Genomic DNA, 20,315 nt, shown 5'->3' with positions numbered 1-20,315 from the left:
GAAGGGGGGTCAGAACAGATACACATACAATGGTGATGAGTGCTCTATTTGGGAGACTGGGAAAGAACAGTTTTGAGATAGTTTGTCATGGACAAGGTCTATCAGTATGTTCACTAGGAATCAAACATTATAATTATGACACATATTTATTTTTTTTAAAAAATCCCATAGTTTCACAAAAATAGCCACTGTTGATTTTTGGAAAACATGTCAAGTATTTTTCAATGACATCATAGCAACACCTTCCCCAAGTATATAATGATTGTCTTTCTGCCATTATGAAAATTTCCATAATTATTTCAAGTCCCACTGGAGACACAAGGAACCAAACAAAATAATGAAATAAAACTGTAGGATATTAGTGTTATCTTTTCTTCCCCTGCCTTACAATGCAAGTGGAGAACCTAAAGCTTTTTCAGTCTGATTCTTTACATGATACATTTTACCCAAAAGAACGTCTGTACTTCAACATGATTTTGTTCCTTGCAACATTATTAATGTTGTTGCCTCGTATTACACATTATATTCCACTCAGTAAATGCAACGTGGGAGACCCAGTCCTTATTAAACACAAGAAATATCATTCAGAAGATCTGGTTATTGGTGGAATTACTTCTCAATTTTCCATGTTTTCCAGCTCCATAACATTCATAAGGCATCCATCAGAAGAAAAAGTTGATGATTTCATGTAATTATTATTATGTATATAATTTATTACTTTTTTTACAAAAAGAGAAACAAGAACTAACATAAAGAAAAGAGACAAAGAGAAACAAAGAACAAAGAAAATGCTGAAAGTGCAAAGGGGAAGAGTAAAATAAAATAGAATGAAGAATCTTCCAAATTTCCTTACAGCAATTATAGGTACAAATATAAAGTTACCTCTTGATTCATGTAGTCCATTTTTTAAAGGAGGAAAAAGGGAGGAACCCAAGGTATTTATTATGTCAAGATATTTGACAGTTTCTTCAAGGGGAAGGCAATATTTATTTTATTTAAAAATGTATTGTCTGTTTGCATTTGTGATAATTATTTATGACATTTTTGTTTTCATTATTTGAGTTACAATCAAATAGATTCTCTTTCCCGATTATAGCAACATTACATAGATATTCAAAGACAGGTTATTTATCCTAGCTATAAGTAGGAAGTTGCTCCTTCTCCTCCTCCTCCTCTCACCATGACTTCTGAGCTATGATGGTTCCTCTCCTCTTGCATAAAAGTTCACTTCTTTTAGTGGTGTGAGTAATCCAATTATGCCTAATTTGTATTTCTCTAATTTGCAAAAGGGAAATATTAAAAATAGGAACAAGAGTAGGAAATTCCATTTCAGTGTTAAGAACCGTTGAGACAATTTGAATTCCAAACATCTGCTCTCTACATGATTTACTGCTCTCAGAAAAGTCTTTGGTTGTATTATTAATCTATTTAGATTTTTCTTTATCCTAGAGTGATGAAATCATGACTTCCAAAGTACAATATTGCATTTCTAAACCAGAAGAAATGTAACAAAGTTTCTAACACTCATTTCAGAATTCATCTTCAGAATTTTCAGCATATCCTGGCCTTGGAATTTGCAATCAAAGAAATCAATGAAAATCTCTGCATTTTACCTAATATCACACTGGGCATACATGATTTCAATAGCTATTCTCTGGCGAGATGGACTTATGTTGCTTCCATAGAACTTCTTTCTTCAAAGGGAAGATTCATCCCAAACTACAAGTGTGATCTCAAAGACAATGCAGTAGCTGTTCTTGCAGGACATAATGCTTTCATTTGTCAGTTGATGTCAAACATTCTGAGCATTTACAAAATCCCACAGGTAACATTTTCTATTCCAGAAGAAGGGCATGTAAAAAATTTGGACATAGACACTGGTAAAACAAATATCAATATCAATTAACAGTGTAGCACTCCCTAGATTTCTTTTGTCTTCCCATAGAAATATAACTTAATTGAGGTATTATTATTATACATAGTCAATAATTTTAATTTAAACCCACACTTGGAATACTGCATCTAGTTTTGGTCACCATGATGCAAAAAAGATGTGGAGATTCTAGAAAGAGTGCAGAGAAGAGCAACAAGATGATTAGGTGACTGGAGATTAAAACATAATAAAGAATGGTTACAGGAACTGGGCACGGCTAGTCTAGTGAAGAGAAGGACCGGGGGAGCCATGATAGCAGTCTTCCAATATTTGAGGGGCTGTCATAGAGAAGCGGGGGTCAAGCTATTTTCCAAGGGACCTGAAGGCCAGACAAGGAATAATGGATGGAAACTGAACAAAGAGAGATTCAACCTGGGCATGGCTAGTCTAGGGAAAAGAAGGACCGGGGGAGACATGATGGCAATGGTTCCAATGTATTATTATTATTATATATATTCAATAATTTTAATTTAATTCTACACTTTGAATACTGTATCTAGTTTTGGTCACCATGATGTAAAAAAGATGTGGAGACTCTAGAAAGAGTGCAGAGAAGAGCAACAAGATGATTAGGTGACTGGAGATTAAAACATATAAAGAATGGTTGCTAGAAGTAAGTATGTCTATTTTGATGAAAAGAAAAACTAAGGGTGACATGATAGCAGTATTCTGCTATCTCAGAGACTGCCTCAAAGAAGAGGGAGTCAAACTATCCTCCAAAGCACCTGAGGGTAGGACAAGAAGCAGTGGGTGGAAATTAATGAAGGAGAGAAGCAACTTAGAACTAAGGAGAAATTTCCTGACAGTTAAAACAATTACCCAGTGGAACAGCTTGCCTCCAGAAGTTGTAAATGCCCCAACACTGGAAATCTTTAAGAAGATGTTGGATAGCCATTTGTCTGAAGTGTATCCTGCCTAAGGGGGTTGGACTAAAAGACCTCCAAGGTCCCTTCCAATGTTCCTATTCTATTCTATTCTATTCTATTCTATTCTAGTCTAGTCTAGTCTAGTCTAGTCTGGTCTGGTCTGGTCTAGTCTAAATAATAATAACAACAACAACAACAACAACAAATAGCAGCATGTTCTCTACACTTTTCCAGGCATTTAATATGCTTATAGTTTTAAAAACATTAAAAAACCTGAAAGACCAGGTTAGGGAAAGATTGTTACAGAGTAAATCTATGCAGTAGCTAAGAGCCAATGATTTAATGCCATTTATTTGGGCAGTCAATGGTCTTTTAGCACAGTCATACTAGAAAAAAAAATAAGGAAAAAGACATGCATTTTATATTCTGTTTTTAGAATACAAACAGAAACTAAAGTTTTGTTTTCTTGGTGTTTTGTACAATATAGCAGTTGATTCTGCAGAAGTCTTTATTCTTAGACACATGTTCTATTCTCACCTTCTTTTTAAATTATTCCTTATAATTTAGAATTCTTATAATGATTTTAAATTATATTAGGTGACATATGGCTCTGCTCCAGTTTTGGATGTCAGCACCCAGGGTGTTTTCTTGCATCGGGCATTTCCAAATGAAGGTCTTCAAATTAAGGGGATGATCCAATTGTTGCTCTATTTTCAATGGATATGGATTGGATTAATTGTCCAAAGTGCTGAGAAACGAGACAGGTTTCTACAGAATAACCTTGCCTTGTTTTCTCAGAAAGGTATTTGCTTTGACTTTGTGGAAGAGATACCAAAGTCATCAGTTTCCAATGAAATATATAATCTTGTCACAAATTACATAAAAGTTTACAATGTTATGATGACCAGTACGGCCAATGCTTTGATTATCCATAGTGAAAACCAGGAGATGGTGGTTCTGAGAATGTTGCCCTATATTTCTGACTATGAGAATGTAACAGTGAAGAGGAAAGACAAAATTTGGATAATGCCAGCCCAGATGGAGTTCTCATCACTCCCTTTTCAAAGATATCGAACTATGGATTTCATTCATGGCTCCCTGTCTTTTGAAGTTTCCTCAAAGGATGTCCTGGGTTTCAAGAGGTTTCTTCAGATGAGAAAAATTACTTCATCAGAGGAAGACAGTTTGATCAGAGTCTTTTGGGAAAATGCATTTGAGTGTTCTTTCTCCAAAGCCATGTTAGAGAAGGATGCTGTGAATCAATGCACAGGTGAGGAACAGCTGGACACACTTCCTCAGTCAGTGTTTGACACCAGGATGACTGGTCAGAGTTACAGTGTCTATAATGCTGTCCATGCTGTGGCACATGCTTTGCAAGCCCTGCTTTCATCAAAATACCAACTCAAGGCAAGAAGAACTGGCTCAGACCTCAGGATGTGGAATCAATATGTGTGGCAGGTAAGAGTAAGAAGTTGAATGCTCTTTGTACATTAAATAGGAACGATTAATAGAACTAGGTAGAATTTTTTGCTACTACTTTTCCACTATGTTTTAAGCGTGACTCCACCGATAGCAATAGCAATAGCACTTAGACTTGTAAATCATCTTACAGTGCTTTACAGTCCTCTATAACCCGTTTGCATAGTCCGCATGATGCCCCCAACAATCTGGGTCCTCATTTTACCCATCTCAGAAGGATGGAAGACTGAGTCAACCTTGAGCCTGGTGAGATTTGAACTCCCAAATTGCAGGGAGCCAGCAGTCAGCAGAAGTAGCCCGCAGTACTGCACTCTAACCACTGTGCCACCACGGCTCATGGTATGGGAGATGTAGAAACAATGAAGGATTTATTTCCTTAAATTTGAAGAAAATACAGAAAAAAAGGAGAGAGAAAGAGAGAAAAAAAACAAGAAAAGGAATAGATACACTCTACAGAAGGAAATGCTTAGCATACATAAGTTGAAAAAAGTTAGATGAAGCCCGTCAACCAGAGGATGAGAAAGAAGCCTCATTGTTATTCCTGGCAACTTGGAGAGTAGGAAAAGATGGCCAAGAAGAGACAGTGGGAATTTAAGAGGAACGTTATGCTTGGATGATGATGATGATGATGAGCCAGTTCAGACTGGTTTGCTCAAACCGGTCATAGTGACCTTTGAGTGGGGTAGCCCCACCGTGCCCATCTGCCATGGTGCTCTGCTGTCCTATTTAGGCATGTTTTCAAACTGCACACATGCGTGCAAGCCACGTGCACAAGTAAAGTGGGGTGTGTGAGCAGAGCATGCTCACATTTGTGAATCGGTAGGGAAAGTAAGTGAATACCACCCATGATGATGATGATGATTACTATTACTAATATGGTTATTAATGTTACATTTATATGACACCTATCTGCCAGCTCTTTGGTGCCAGGCATCCAGGAACAATTCCCTTGGCTCCTCCCCATTGGTCCAAGCTTTAGGTTCCTCTTGGTGGTCAACCAGCCTCTCTGCGACCTGCTTGGAGTTGGAACCCTGTCCAGGGTCCTCCACATCCTCCAGAGCTGATTCATAGGGCCCCTCGCTGCCGGAGTCTGGTGGCAACTCCAATGGCTCCTGCTGGGCTAGAACACTTATTAATGTTACATTTATATGCCACCTATCTGGCCATGAGTCTACTGTAGGCAAGAGTAATGAGGAAGGGCAGTGATATAGAAAGGAGAAGAAGAAAAGAAGTTTACAGTGGTGTGAGATAGGTAAGAATGAGGAGTAAATTGGTGTTGGACTACACGTTCTACTACAAGAAAAGTAGGAATGAATGTCTTGCTACTGCTTATAAACTCATGTCAAGCACTAATACAGATTACTATATGGATTTAATCATTCTCCAGGGAAAATATAATTGTTTGAAATTATCTTTAAATCCATTAAATTTACTATTTTTTGTCTTTTCTTCAAATACATTCTCATTCTGATGGAGAATTCACTTTACTTCAATGAATTTTCCCCAACCCATTTTTTGGCTTTAAACTGGGAAAAGTAAATGTAATCTGTATTCTACAATGAATCTCCAATCCATGGTAGTCTAAGCATACCAGATGCTTTGATTTGTAGGCAACTGGTTACTCACTAAAACAATGTCTTCTCCTCTGTTCCCTCCCACAATTGTATTTTATGCAAATAATAACAAAAGGTTCCTTCCTTCCTTCCTTCCTTCCTTCCTTCCTTCTTTCCTTCCTTCTTTCCTTCCTTCCCAAAGCTGCTTTTTCAAGATGAAACTCTTCTTCAGCTTTGAAGAAGCTTTTGGGATGAGAAGCAAAACATCTTCAAAGAAAACCAGAAAATCCAGTTGCCTCTTGAAAAAGCACCTTTGGGACACCCATAACCTGGATGACTGAGAATCTCCATAGACACCTTCCTTCCTTCCTTCCTTCCTTCCTTCCTTCCTTCCTTCCTTCCTTCCTTCCTTTTTACTTTTTTATCAAATTTGTTTTCAGCCCAACTCACCAGAAGGCAACTCCGGGCTGCTTACAACATTAAAATAACATTAAACATTAAAATAAAATATATGTATAAATACATAAAACAACATTAAAAATTACAATAACACATGTTATAGCTAAAGATGGGGAGGGAGGGAGGGAGGGAAGAGAATATATTCCTTCCTTCCTTTTCTTCTATTAATATACATGAGAATTTTTATATAATACTCTATTATGATGTATTTATCCATACTGGTCAAAAAATCCTTAGCTATACACACACATTTTTATTACTTTTATTACTTTTATTACTTTTCCCCATTACTTTTCTAGCTTCATAAGCACCTGAGAACTGTTTCATTTAATAACAGTGCTGGAGAAAGGATTTTCTTTGATCAAAATGGAGAGCTAGCAATTGGCTACGATGTGATCAACTGGGTCATTTTCCCCAACCAATCCTTCCATCGAGTCAAAGTTGGGAAGGTAGATCCGTTTGGTCCCCCAAACAAGCTGCTCAAGATTTCTACAAAGAAAATTATCTGGCCCACCATGTTTAACCAAGTAAGTTGTATCTACATCAATTTCAGAATTGGTGAAATCGGTATCCCATTATTTAAATAGATCCATGAGAATTTTTTGTATATGTGCTCAAGTAATCTCAGTGGCTAAGACACTGAGCTTGTCAATCAGAAAGGTTGGCAGTTTGGCGTGCAATGGAGTGAGCTCCCATTACTTGTCCCAGCTTCTTCCAATCTAGCAGTTTGAAAGCACGTAAAAATGCAAGTAGAAAAATAGGAACCACATTTGGTGGGAAGGTAACAGCGTTCTGTGCACCTTCAACATTTAGTCATGCCAGTCACATGACCACGGAGACGTCTTTAGCAGTGTTGGCTCTTTGGCTTTGAAACGGACATGAGCAACATGCCGTAGTGTCGAGAATGACTTGCACATATATGCAAGGGGAACCTTTACCTTTTTAATCATGATGATGAGTCCTGGTGGAGCCCTGGTAAAATATTGTTTGATACTGAGAGGACTCAAGTTTACTCAGCCTTCCATCCTTCTGAGGTCTGTTAAATGAGAACCTAAACTGTTGAGGACAGTATGCAAATAATGCTGACATTGTAACCCACCCAGAGAGTACTGTTAAGCATCTTGGGGCAGTATAAGTCTAAATGCTATTGCTACTTCTATTGCTAATGAAGTATTTCAAGTATGTATAAAAAGAAAATCTTTGTTTAAGGCCCCATCCAGTAATTGATTTCATCCAACCAGTCAAGTCAGATTCTGCATCAACTGAAATATCCTAATCTTCCTATATCCTATGCATTATTTCTAGGTGGACTAAGTCTTTTGCTTCTCACAATATGGCTGTATTCCAGCTTAGTTTTTTCTGCTGGTGTAATCAGCAACTTATTGAATGTTTGTCCAGAATCATAAGGGTCTCTACAACTCTCATGGCTACAAGTGAATGTCACTTTTGGACAGAGGTGGGATTGAAAAACAATTAGAACCAGTTTTCTGCCCTGTTGCTGGATGGATGTGGCCGTGGGGGGCTTTGTCTCTTTGGCTTTCTGCACCATGGAAGGAGGCAGTTTTTGCCCTCCCCAGGCTCCATAGGCTTTCCTCGAGCCTCAGGGAGGGCAAAAATGGCCTCCTCCAGGCTCCACAGGCCCATTTCCAGACTTCCACAACTTCCAGGTGGCTTGTGTTTTGCCTCCCAGAACTTCCATGTGGGTCCTGCACTTACCTCGCATGAGGAATGGGTCACATGGAGACTTCTGGGAGGGGAGGGTTGGTGCAGTCAGTCCTTCCAACTACTGGTTTGGTGAACCAGATGTAAAATTAGCATCCAGTTCACCTGAACCGGTATGAACCGGCTGAATCCCACCCCTGCTCTTGGATTAGGAATTTTACAAAAGGATTGACCTGAGATTTTCAGCCTGGCTTAAAATGATGTGGTACATTGTGCTAAGTGAAAGCAATATTCATTTTATATCTCGATAGAAATGATCAATATGTATATCAGAGCCAGGGGAATCCAAAATCTTCAGCTGTAGTAATTCTGAATATTAAGGACAAATTCATGAATATCCCATTATTAATTATCAACAGGCACATCCCTTTTCTATATGCAACTACCATTGCTTTTCAGGGTATAGCAAGATAAAAAGAGAAGGAAAGCCATTTTGCTGCTATGATTGCCTTCGGTGTCCGGCAGGGAGAATTTCTAACAAGACAGGTAATGGTGGTAATAATAATAATAATAATAATAATAATAATAATAATAATAATATACAGAACCTACCTGATATATTTCATGGAATCTCGATTTATACTTTGAGATAGTTATTCACTACTGGTAGAAGGATTTTTTGAACTATACCAACATAGGACCAGTGGTGGGATCCTCCTGGTTTAACAACTGGTTCGGTGATTGCACGATTTTGCGATCAATGAGCATGCAGTGCAGGGGTGGGTTTTGACTGCTGCTACTTCCAGTTCACTGAGGGATACACTGCATGCACTTCACACTTGATGCACGCTATGTGCGCATGCACAGTACTAAAAAATGCTTCTGCGCATGTGAAGAAGCAAAAAACAAGATGACGGCACCTATGGCAGCACCGAGAGAACTAGTTCAGGGGCATGGCAGGCCGAATTACTACCTACTTGGCCAAACCGCTCCGAACTGGTAGGAACCCACCTCTGGTGCAGCGTGCACAATATGAAGAAATCTTCACTTCCGGGTATCTTTGGAGGAGTAACACAGCTGATTCACATGGCAATCCACTCTTCCACGTGAATGAGCTGAGAAGATAAAGGTACAAAAATAGCACGGGTGGGTGGGTTATCTGGATGAACCCGTTTACTCCCAGCTGATTGTCAGAGCTACCTGTTTGCCCGAACCAGTCTGAACCGGAGAATCCCACTCCTGCATAGGATTCAGAGTGCCATTTAAAATCATGATTATGTCTTCCAAAGGCTACAGCAAGGAATATGTAGAATCCCTACTGGACGGTTTTGTTTATAACTTCCTTTGCTATATGACATGAAGCAACTGTCCAATTTGGAATAAATTGGAGATCCATGTAAAATGTTTCCAGCTTGGATAGCTTATAGTATGCATACAATGATGCAGAATGGAATAAAAATTTTCAGTAGTAAATTTATATCAGTCTTGTGACATCTGCCTCCGACTGAGCAAGAAGAATGGAAAAAGAAGGATTTGATTACATGGAAGAGCTATAGGACCGGTAAGCTGAAATGAAAAAAATCTAATCTAAACAAATATTACCCCTGTTATTTTCATCAAAGAAAGTTATTCATAAAAAGTAGTGAACTATTTGGGGTTACAGTTTAACAGGATACTGCTTTGGATAAGGATAAGGATATTTCAGGACCTAAGGTTATTACATCTGCCTCTTTGAGGAAGATGGGCAGTTCAGGACTGTGAAATATTAATAAATATTTTAATATTTACCAATACCAAAGAAAATCTTTGTCTGATGAAAACAACAAGTGGCAAGTCACGTGTTTAAAAACTCTTAAATCCATTCTTAATACCACCTTTATTGAAATTTTATGTAATTTTGGTATATGGACTACAGAGACTTCATTATTGAGGAGATGCAAAGATGAGCAACCTTTCTTTCCCGTTTTCCACACTATCTCATTTTTTTTTCTTCCTAATAAAATTTTAGGCTATATATCTAAATTATTTAGTCTGCATTTGAACTGCATTTGAATTAGCTTCTAGACCAGGGAAATTAAACTCGATTTCATTGAGGGCCAAATCAGGGTTGTGTTTGACCTTGGAGTGTGTGGGGTGGCCAGGGTAGGCATGAACAACTCAATGTCACTTGTGTCGGGGGCATCTGTGGAGGCCCGGGCACTCTGCCAGGAAAAACAGGATCTTGAGCTCCGTTTTTGGCTTCAATACACTTCTGCAGCCATCCACCAGTGAAAACTAAGCTTTGAAGGGCCATCTGCACTGCGGGCTGGTTCTTTGCTGTTTCCAAGGTGGCCCTGTGGACCAGATCTAAGTACCCTATGGGCCATTAAGCAAGCATATGCATCTTTTTACCACCTCTATGGCCAAAAATGATTATTCAAAATATATATCATTGAAATTATTTATTTTTCAGATGCAGATGACTGTTTTCAATGCTCAGGAGATCAATATCCAAATGAAGCTCATAATCGTTGCATTCCCAAACACATCATATTTTTGTCTTACAAAGAACCACTGGGTCTCACACTGACAACCATTGCTTTATTTTTTTCCATCACTTCAGCTTTTGTGCTTAAGATCTTTATCAGTCACTGGGACACTCCTATAGTAAAAGCCAACAATAGGAACTTCACTTTTGTTCTTCTCATAGTTCTTCTGCTCTCTTTTCTCTGCACTCTGCTGTTCCCTGGGCAGCCCAACCAAGTGAAATGTCTCACACGACAAACTTCTTTTGGCATCATCTTCTCTGTAGCCATTTCTTGTATATTAGGGAAAACAACCATTGTTGTTCTTGCCTTCAAGGCTACCAATCCAGGCTCCAAAATGAGGAGATGTGTGGGGAACAACTTTGCTATTGCTATTGTCCTATTTTGCTCCCTGGTGCAAATCACCATTTGTATAGTGTGGGTGGCTATTTCACCCCCATTCCCAGATTCTGACATGCACTCCATGCCTGAAGAAATTGTCCTGGAATGCAATGAAGGTTCAACCACAATGTTTTACTTAGTCCTTGGTTTCATGGGTTTCCTGGCTGCTATTAGCTTTACGGTGGCCTTCTTTGCTAGGAAGCTACCTGACAGCTTTAATGAGGCTAAGTTTATCACTTTCAGCATGTTAGTCTTTTGCAGTGTCTGGATATTATTTGTTCCCACCTATCTGAGCACCAAGGGAAAATACATGGTGGCTGTGGAGATCTTCTCCATTCTGGCTTCTGCGGCTGGATTACTGGGCTGCATTTTTTCTCCCAAATGCTACATTATTGTTCTGAGGCCTGATTTAAACAGAAAGGAACAACTGATAAAGAAACAAAATTGATTTGTTCCCTTCGTTATGCTATAACTTCTCTAAGCTGTGACCTCAAACATATTCTGTGGTTAAGACACTGTGTTCATTTTGTTTTGTTTTAATCATAAATAAAGTTGTGAATCATGCAGTTACTTTATTAGTAAGATATATTATAGGTGGATTTTTGTGAAAAATGGATAAGTGCAATGCAGCTACCATAAGAGCTGTTGAAGGTTATTAATTATGTGATGGGAGTAATACACACATGATTCCATCAAGGTTTTTCATTTAAAGTCATTGTCTTCTAAATAAAATTGTAGTAGTACAAAACTTTATGAATTTTTTAGCAAAAATATTGGCTTGATCTCCCAGTAGAAATAACCATGATTACAGATATTGAAACATCAGGCAGTGAGAGGCGATATCTCTAAGTATCCATATAAATTACAGATCTAACTCAGGAAAACACCTAAATAGAATCTTGACTTCTGTATTTGAAGAGATTCAGAGGTTTTCTTCAAAATGGATGTTACTTACTCCAGCGTAGAAGTTCAAAACCACGTAAAATGCAAGTAGAAAAATAGGAACTACATTTGGTGGGAAGGTAACAGTGTTTCATGCACCTTCAGCATTTAGTCATACCAGCCACATGACCATGGAGATGTCTTCGAACAGTGCTGGCTCTTTGGCTTTGAAATGGATGAGCACCACCCCCTAGAGTTGGGAATGACTAGCAATATGTGCAAGAGGAACCTTTATCTTATTGAACTAGTAAAGCTGTTACATGCATTATTTTTTTATACTGAATTACATTCTTATAATATCAATTGCCAGAATTCAAAGAAAGACCTCCAAGGTCCCTTCCAGCTCTATTCTGATTGATTGATCAATAGCCAGGAACCCAGGAAAAATCTCAACTTAAAAGTCTCCCACACCCTCAAAGAGAAGGTAATTTCACCTAAGTTAAGATTGCAACAGAAAAACTAAACAAGAAGACAGCCCTTCTAAGATTTACCTTCATTACTTTTCATATCTAGTTTCTCATAATCATAGGCATTGGGCCACAATAAAATGACAACCATACTTGTGTTTGATATAATCACCTGGATAGATTTGATCCAGTTGAGAAAGGGGGAAGGATAAAACATCACCAATCTTCAGTCTACAACATAGTCCTTTTAACAATTCTAAGAAAGGCCTACACCCATTTGCACTACTCAGTTGACCCTGAGGACACAGATAAACCTCCAGGTGACCTCAATGACTCTCTAAAAATGCAAATGACTAGCTGTCTGCAAGGAGTATAAACTGGGTGTTGGTCTTACCTGAGACACCTGTTCTCTGGGCAGGTGGAGATAGCATCCAGGAATGGGTTAACCCTATCTGTTATCCAATAGAACTGAGTCTGCAAACTTCAATGTCCCACCTCTTCTGGTAACTCCTCCAAGTTTTTGATGAAGGCATTGCTGCAGACTGACATGTGATGAGTGGATAGTCTCTCCTGCTATCTCCACCTGCCCACAGAATGGGCATCTCAGGTAAGACCAATACCCACTATCCATTGTTGGTGAAGATAGAATCCAGGAATGGGACATACCAAAGCCTGGACTGTGGCTGGAGACAACCACTAGGGACCTGGTGACTTCTGGGGGTACCTGTACCATGGTCGAAGAGAAGCTCCTGCTGGTCTTCTGATGCAGTAGAAGAAACCATTAGAGGGTTCTGCTGTGCAGGTGGGTCCAAGGGATGATCACGAAACAGGACATCATGCTCCCCAGCAGTTGAGAGAGGATGATCAGTTGAACTCTCTGCTGAGATCTCACACTGCTGGCTAAGGCTCAAAGGCTGTCCTGTCACTCCTGAAAAGGTAGACCCTGCCCTCTTATGTATCTATGATTGCCCCCAGGTTAAGAAGGCGGGTCATGGGACAAAGGTGACTTTTGTCTAGGTTCACTAGGCAGCCACTTTTGATGCTGGAAGGGACAGCCTGCTTCACCCCTGAAGGATCCCTTGGACAGGTAACAGTGCCTACTCCTGGCTGTCCTATCTTGCTGCTGACCCTGTCTAAGGGGAAACTGTCCTTGCGGACAAGGGAGGTTAAATTCCCCATCCTACCCTCTAAAGGGTGACATTTGGTAAAATGGGAAGAAACGTCCCTCTGATCTCCTGTAGGGGGAAGGTAAAATTTTCCATTTGTCCTTTGATTCTATGAGTGGGAGTTCCAAGGGAGCTCTGAAAAGCTGGTCACCCAAAAAGGGAGCCGCCACTTGTTTCTGGCATTGGCCTGCCTTTGCCTAAGCCAGAGTAGGCGCCTGGTCATCACTTAAGTGGCTGTGGCCTTAGAAACAAATCTGACCACATTCAAGGAAACATTGGTGGAAAACTCCACTGCCGCCTTAAGCTTATTGAGATCCTCGTGGGACCTAGTGTTGTTAGTGGGGATTCTACTCTATAGCTATTTCAATCATAGCAGGGAAACCCTGTTAAAGATAGATGAAGCTATAGAGGCCCTGAGAACGATTATTAGCTTGGCAATATAGCTTCCCTTCTATTTGGGCGGGTCAAAGATCCTTGGGAATCCCAGCCTTCCCTGTGGCCTGGGACCCTACTTCTCTCTGAGGGAAGCTCTCTGTTGTAACCCCGCTGCTATCCCCTGTCAGATGGTCTCCGTAATAAGGGCCGCCATATAGGCTGGTTGAGGTTCAGTAACCTGCAAGGGTGCTGTGTTATGTGCAACCTAGGCCTTGGGCAAAGGGATATTGTGAGCTGACTAAAGGACTCTGGACAGTGGGGAATCCAGGGCCAAACCCACTTCCTCAGGAAGTGACAGGGAAATATCCTCATCAATGTCTGGGGACATTTCCTCTGACTGGAGTGAGTCCCAGATCAAGGTCACCTCTTCAAATTTGTCCAGTCAGAGCTGAAGAAGCTTCTTGGATGAGAAGCAAAATGTCTTCAAAGAAAAAACAGAAAGTCCAGTTGCCTCTTGAAAAAAGCATCTTTGGGACAATCATGATCTGGATGACTGAGAATCTCCATAGACATTTGATCCAGTCATTCCCACTTGGCCAGGGGTATGTTCCAGATTCTTTTATTACTGGTTAACTCAGGGACGCGCTTTAGGCATGGGCATACTTGATGCATGCTACATGCGCATGCGCGGTAGTGAAAATATTGCTACTGTGCATGCGCAGGAGCAAAAAAACAAAATGGCAATGCCTATGGAACCACCCATGGAATCGGTTTGGAGCTGTGGGTAGCCACTTTACTACCTACTCGGCCGAACTGGTCTGAACCGGTAGGAACCCACCTCTGGTTTTGGCCCTAAGAAGAACAGAATGGTAAACCATTTATGAAAATATCAATATAAATTTATGGACTTCTTGTAAGCACCACAAATCAAGATTGAGTCAATCAACCATAACAACAGCAATGTCCATACATTTTGTAAAACAAATCAATTTTACCATATTTGAAGTACTTTTTGCCAGAGAAGAATAATTAAATCTTGGTCAAAATATTTTTGATTGAATATGGCTGTTTTCTCATTTTGGAAGCTTACTGCAAGTGCAAAACTGAATTCTATGTCATTACATATATGCCATATATATAGAAAGATTGTTCCTTTTCATTTTAATGTTATTTATTTGAGTATTTATTTCCCTTGGTTTTCTTTATTTTTGATTGTGATCTTTGTTTCCTATTGCTGTTACACAGAAAGCAACAAACCACATCAAGATTAGATTAATTATTATTGTTGCAATTTCATGAAACGGTTAATCTACAGTGGTTTTGCCTTTTAATTGACCATGTTTAATTCTACTTTACTGAACCTTAGGGAATTACAAACAGCACAGTGAATAGAAATCCAAATCAAACTGATGTTATTAATAGTCTTTGTTGCTAAACATATTCAAAGATAAGGCATGAAGAGCAAGGCTGTGTGAGTCTAGTTTTCCTACACTTTTCTTCCTTCAGATCATCCAAGAGAAAAAGTCAGAATGTTAGATTGCCCTATAAGAAGTAGAAGGCATATCAATTATCATTTGGGCAAAGCACAACTGAGATTTGCTCTGTTGTTCTTCAGACTGTGGCTATTCATATGGTTTCCTTGGGTTACGAGCCAGGATACTAAATGCACCATCGACAGCCCTAGTATTAAATACAAGTCTTACCATTCAGGTGATCTCATCATTGGTGGCATTAGTTCGCTGATCTACATGATATCTAACCTAATTACCTTCCAAAAAAATCCATCTGAAGAGTTACTTGATGATCCTTTGTATGTAAACATTTTTTCTTAACTTTACCAGATCTGAAATGTGGCTGATGAAAGAGTACATGTATTTTGAGAAGGGCATAAATGATTGCAAGAGAACTTTCACCTCCTTTCATTTAATCCTTCTCTGACTAGAAGCAAGACCGTGCTTGGGTTCAGCTTTATAACATTTCCTACCTGTCTTGGTCTCATTTAACAGATATATAACTTTCCCCAAACTCTCTGCTTTCTAGATTCCTTTAGTCTGGGTGCCAAACCTCAATGGCACAATAAATCTAGCATAGCATATACCATCAGCTTTTCTCTAATTCAATCCCTTTGACAATGAAAAATGAATCTTTGAAGCTGCAAATTCTTTATATGTTTTAGATATTACTAAGTCCAACAGTGGACTTTTAAAAATCAGATACTACACAAATATAAAATACTATAAAGAAGTTATCTGCCAAATATCTAATTTGCTATTTCACTCATGAAACTGAGCACAAGTATTTTCTACTTTGAGGGTGTAGAGTTTATTTTCCTTGCTGCTAACAAATATCATTCATTTGAAATCCTCTGTGTGGAAATGCAACTGTTATGATAGAGGCATTATCCTCTTTTGAAGTTTGTTTCTGCAGAACTATCTACATATCTTGTCCTTGATCTTTGCTGTAAATGAGATCAACGCAAGTCCTCAGATCTTGCCAAATATTACTCTGGGCTTCGGTGTATCTAATGGCTATTTCATGGCAACATGGACATATCTTGCTTCTATGGAGCTTCTTTCTTCGCATGACATTTTCATTCTCAACTACAGATGTAATATCCACCAAAATTTAGTATGTGTTATTGCGGGACCCAATTCTCATAGCTGTCAAGTTATGGCAGACATATTGAGCATTTATAAGATTCCACAGGTAAGATCTAGCCCAAGAAAACAAGTGAAGTATGCCTTCCTCTTTAATGAAATTTCCTCGATTGATTGTCATTATTGACAATCTGAACCTAAGTAATATTTGGTCACACAACACTTTCAAATTTTCCAGTCCTAATTTACGGAAATTACTCAAAGCATTTTATGAAAAGATATCTTGTCTCCATTTGTCTCACTTTGAGGAAGAAGAAGATATCTCACTTCTCATCCAAGAAGCTTCATAAGTTTTGGTGAGGTTGGTCTGATGAAGCTTCATAAATAAGAAGTAAAACATCTTCATTTTCTAATTTTCATTTTCATATCCAGTTGCCTTTTGAAAAAGCACTGTTGAGACAACTATGACCTCTGTAGACACTTGTTTCTGCTTTACAAAATGGGAAATAGGACAAATCCTCTTGATCTTACAACAGACTTTTCAGATTTAATTTGAAATATCTCTCTGTTGCTTTCCATGAAAGTTTCATTTAAGGTTGAAAAACAGACTGTCTCTTGGAGTTAGGGGTGTTCCATCATTGTTTTTAAGACAAGTTGGACAACTATGTGTTGGTTTTCTACCTTTCATAGGGGATTGGAATATATGATCACTGAGGTACCTTCAAACCTATAGTGCCTGGTTGTATAAAAAAAAGTTTATAGAATTTACTTGCCATTGGCTATGTGAAATGGTTATGCTTGCTTAACAAATTTCTTTTCTTGAACCTGCAGTTTTAGAAAATGATGGTGTCTCTTACCATTATTATACAGTGGTGGTAGATGGATCTACTCTTATATAATAAAATCTGTGAAATCATGAGAGAATGAGATCTTGCAAGATATTATTAGTATAATCTTACAATACAGCTAGAACTATTATTCATTGTTTTCTTTCTTGTATGAACTAAATCAAAGGGTTAACATCAAACTTAAAATTCTACAAGTATCAGTCCTCCTCCATTCCTTTGACTCTCCTTAAAACTAGGCATGTTCTATTGCTCTTCTAAAACATTCCCCATACCGTCTCTGCTTTTGTAGATTTTGTGAAAGAACATCCAAAGATTTGTTGCCAAAAGACACTTCTTTTCTTTTTCTTTTCAGATTACATATGGCTCTGCTCCAGTGATTGATAACATAATTCATGAAGTCTTCTATCATCACATGTTTCCCAATGAACGTCTGCAAATTATGGGAATTCTCCAATTGCTGCTGCATTTTAGGTGGACCTGGATCGGGATAATTTTTCAAGTGAATGACATTGGTGAAAGATTTCTGAGGGAAGAGCTCATTATGTTTTCCAAGAGTGGAATCTGTTTTGATTACATTCAAGAGTTTCTAACAGAAACTTTTTCAAATGAGATGGGAGAAGTAGTGGACCAAGGTGGCGCAGTGGTTAAATGCAGCACTGCAGGCTACTGCTAGATCAGCAGTTCAGCGGTTCAAATCTCACCGGCTCAGGGTTGACTCAGCCTTCCATCCTTCCGAGGTGGGTAAAATGAGGACCCAGATTGTTGGGGGCAATATGCTGACTCTCTGTAAACCGCTTAGAGAGGGCTGAAAGCCCTATGAAGCGGTATATAAGTCTACTGCTATTGCTATTGCTATTTTCTTGAAATGTACAAAGTCATTATGACCAGTACCTCCAGTGTTGTTGTTCTATATTCTGAAAACCAAATGATGGCACCTTTCAGAATGATCTCCTCTGTTTCAGAAATTGTGGATACGGCATTGGAGAAAAAAGACAAAGTGTGGATTTTGCCTGCCCAAATGGAGTACACTTCTATTCCATTTCAAAGAGACAAAAGTATGGACTTCATCCACAGGGCTCTTTCTTTAGCAGTTTCATCAAAAGAATTATTAGGATTTAATAGATTTCTTCAGATGGGAAACAATGTTGCAGATAAGAAAGACAATTTTGCAAGGGTCTTTTGGGAACAAGCCTTTGGCTATTCTTTCTCAAAATCCACTTTAAACCGAGAGTCAGGGAAAACATGCACAAGGGAAGAGAAGCTGGAGCCTCTTCCAGATGCTGTTTTTGAACTGAGCATGACTGGGCAAAGTTACAGTATCTACAATGCAGTCTATGCAGTGGCACATGCTCTCCAGGCCATGCTTACATCCCACTCCAAACACAGAGCAGGGACTGATACTAGTAGTAGAAAAAGGAAGCTTCTCAATCATCAAGTATGGCAGGTAATCTCCTGTACTTATTAATTGAGCAGGTGATGTTGCTTCCATATCTACAACTGTACACACAGCATGTAGAAACCCATTTTAATATATGGTGGAAAAAGATGGATCAGAATGTGCACATTTCCCTATCCTATATCAAGTGGTTGATTTCTCCCAGAAAGTTTCTTTATATGTGGCCCACATAATTTGTTAATTTTATCTTCTTGATTGATGTGGTCTTTTCATAACATTATAAATAAGTGGAACAAGTACTGGTTGATAAATTTACAATCCACTGTAATATCTGCTGATCAAAATGGGTATGCCTTCTCAGTGGCATTTTTTGATTACATTCTAATTAATCAACGTGGAAGCACTTTCTCTCCTTGGAAAAATTAAGGGAATTGATGTACACACTTTTTCTCTTAATACTTAGAGAATTTTGAAAGAATATAAGTATTGCAGGCTAATTGATTGCTCACTGCCAGGAGTTCAGTCGTTACAGACTCAAGTTTACTCAGCCTTCTATCCTTTTGAGTTCGGTAAAATGAGGATTGTTGGGGGCAATATACTGATTCTGTAAACCATTTGGAGAGTACTGTAAAGCACTATGAAGCAGTATATAAGTGCTACTTCTAGTGTGATGCATAACTATGAGAGAGAAGAAGAGGAAAAGGGGTTGGTAGTTTCAGACTCTGAGAATGAAAATTGCTGGTAATAGAGACATGTATCTTTAAGTGATTAAAAAAAAACAATGAAATTTGGGTTGTTGATATTTCCCTGACTTTTGTGATACTTCTTCTGGCTGCTGTGAATGTAGCCAATGGCTCCACCATTTAAGAGGGCAACAATATCTTTTGAAAAAGTATTGCTGTTTATTTTTCCGATTCCATCATATTAACTTCAATAATGTTCTTCCCTTGAGCTTCATCACTACCTAAGAAAAGTCTCATTTAACAACAGTGCTGGAGATAATATTTTCTTTGACCAGAATGGGAAGATTGCAACTGGCTTTGACATTATCAACTGGATCACCTTCCCAAATCAATCCTTTCTTAGGATCAAAGTTGGAAAAGTAAACCCATCGGTTCACCGAAAAAGCCTTCTCTCTCTATCAGCAGATAACATTGTGTGGGCCAACCTTTTTAATCAGGTATCTTCCATACATTTTTCAAGGGTTGCATTGATGCTGCAGCTATGTCTGGATAGTTTTTGAATAGTTGAACAAATTAATAAATAAGCTAAATGAAAGCAGTATTCCTGATGCAGAGGACTTTAAAGATAATTTTGTGTTACAAATAGTAACTCATGAACTCCAAGCTCTGCGTTAAGTAGACCTAATCTTTGAGATCTATGTGTGGATCAAGATAATTTTCCCTTTACATGATTCATTATGCCACTAAGGTATTTTATGAAATAAAACCAGTCACGCACATCAGAATGGAAAGTTTCAAAACTCTAATGCAAGAATGACTCTTTCATTCATTAACAGACTCAACCTGCTTCTTTGTGCAATGATCCTTGCTCCTTGGGTTACAGCAAGATCGAAATTGAAGGGAAACCATTTTGCTGTTACAAATGCCTTCGTTTCCCAGAAGGGAAAATTGCCAACCAGACAGGTAAGAGATTCCATGCAAAACAGTTGATGTCTTCTAACTCTGAAGATGAGTATTTTTCTTTTAGAATGGAAAATTCAAGA

General features: G+C 38.7%; 1 protein-coding gene across 1 annotated transcript; it reads left to right on the top strand.

Annotated features, from left to right (window-relative positions):
- The first annotated feature begins 470 nt into the window (after positions 1-470).
- Positions 471-11,306, top strand: LOC116521008 (vomeronasal type-2 receptor 26-like). Its single transcript, XM_032235603.1, has 6 exons — positions 471-688; positions 1,648-1,825; positions 3,397-4,257; positions 6,590-6,817; positions 8,372-8,498; positions 10,405-11,306. Exons 1-6 carry the CDS (start codon positions 471-473, stop codon positions 11,304-11,306), a joined length of 2,514 nt encoding a protein of 837 aa, XP_032091494.1.
- Positions 11,307-20,315: the final 9,009 nt, after the last annotated feature.

The sequence above is a fragment of the Thamnophis elegans genome, chromosome Z, assembly GCF_009769535.1.
Source record: "Thamnophis elegans isolate rThaEle1 chromosome Z, rThaEle1.pri, whole genome shotgun sequence".
Classification (NCBI taxonomy): Eukaryota; Metazoa; Chordata; class Lepidosauria; order Squamata; family Colubridae; genus Thamnophis; species Thamnophis elegans.
This window is presented reverse-complemented; position numbering and strand designations above follow the sequence as displayed.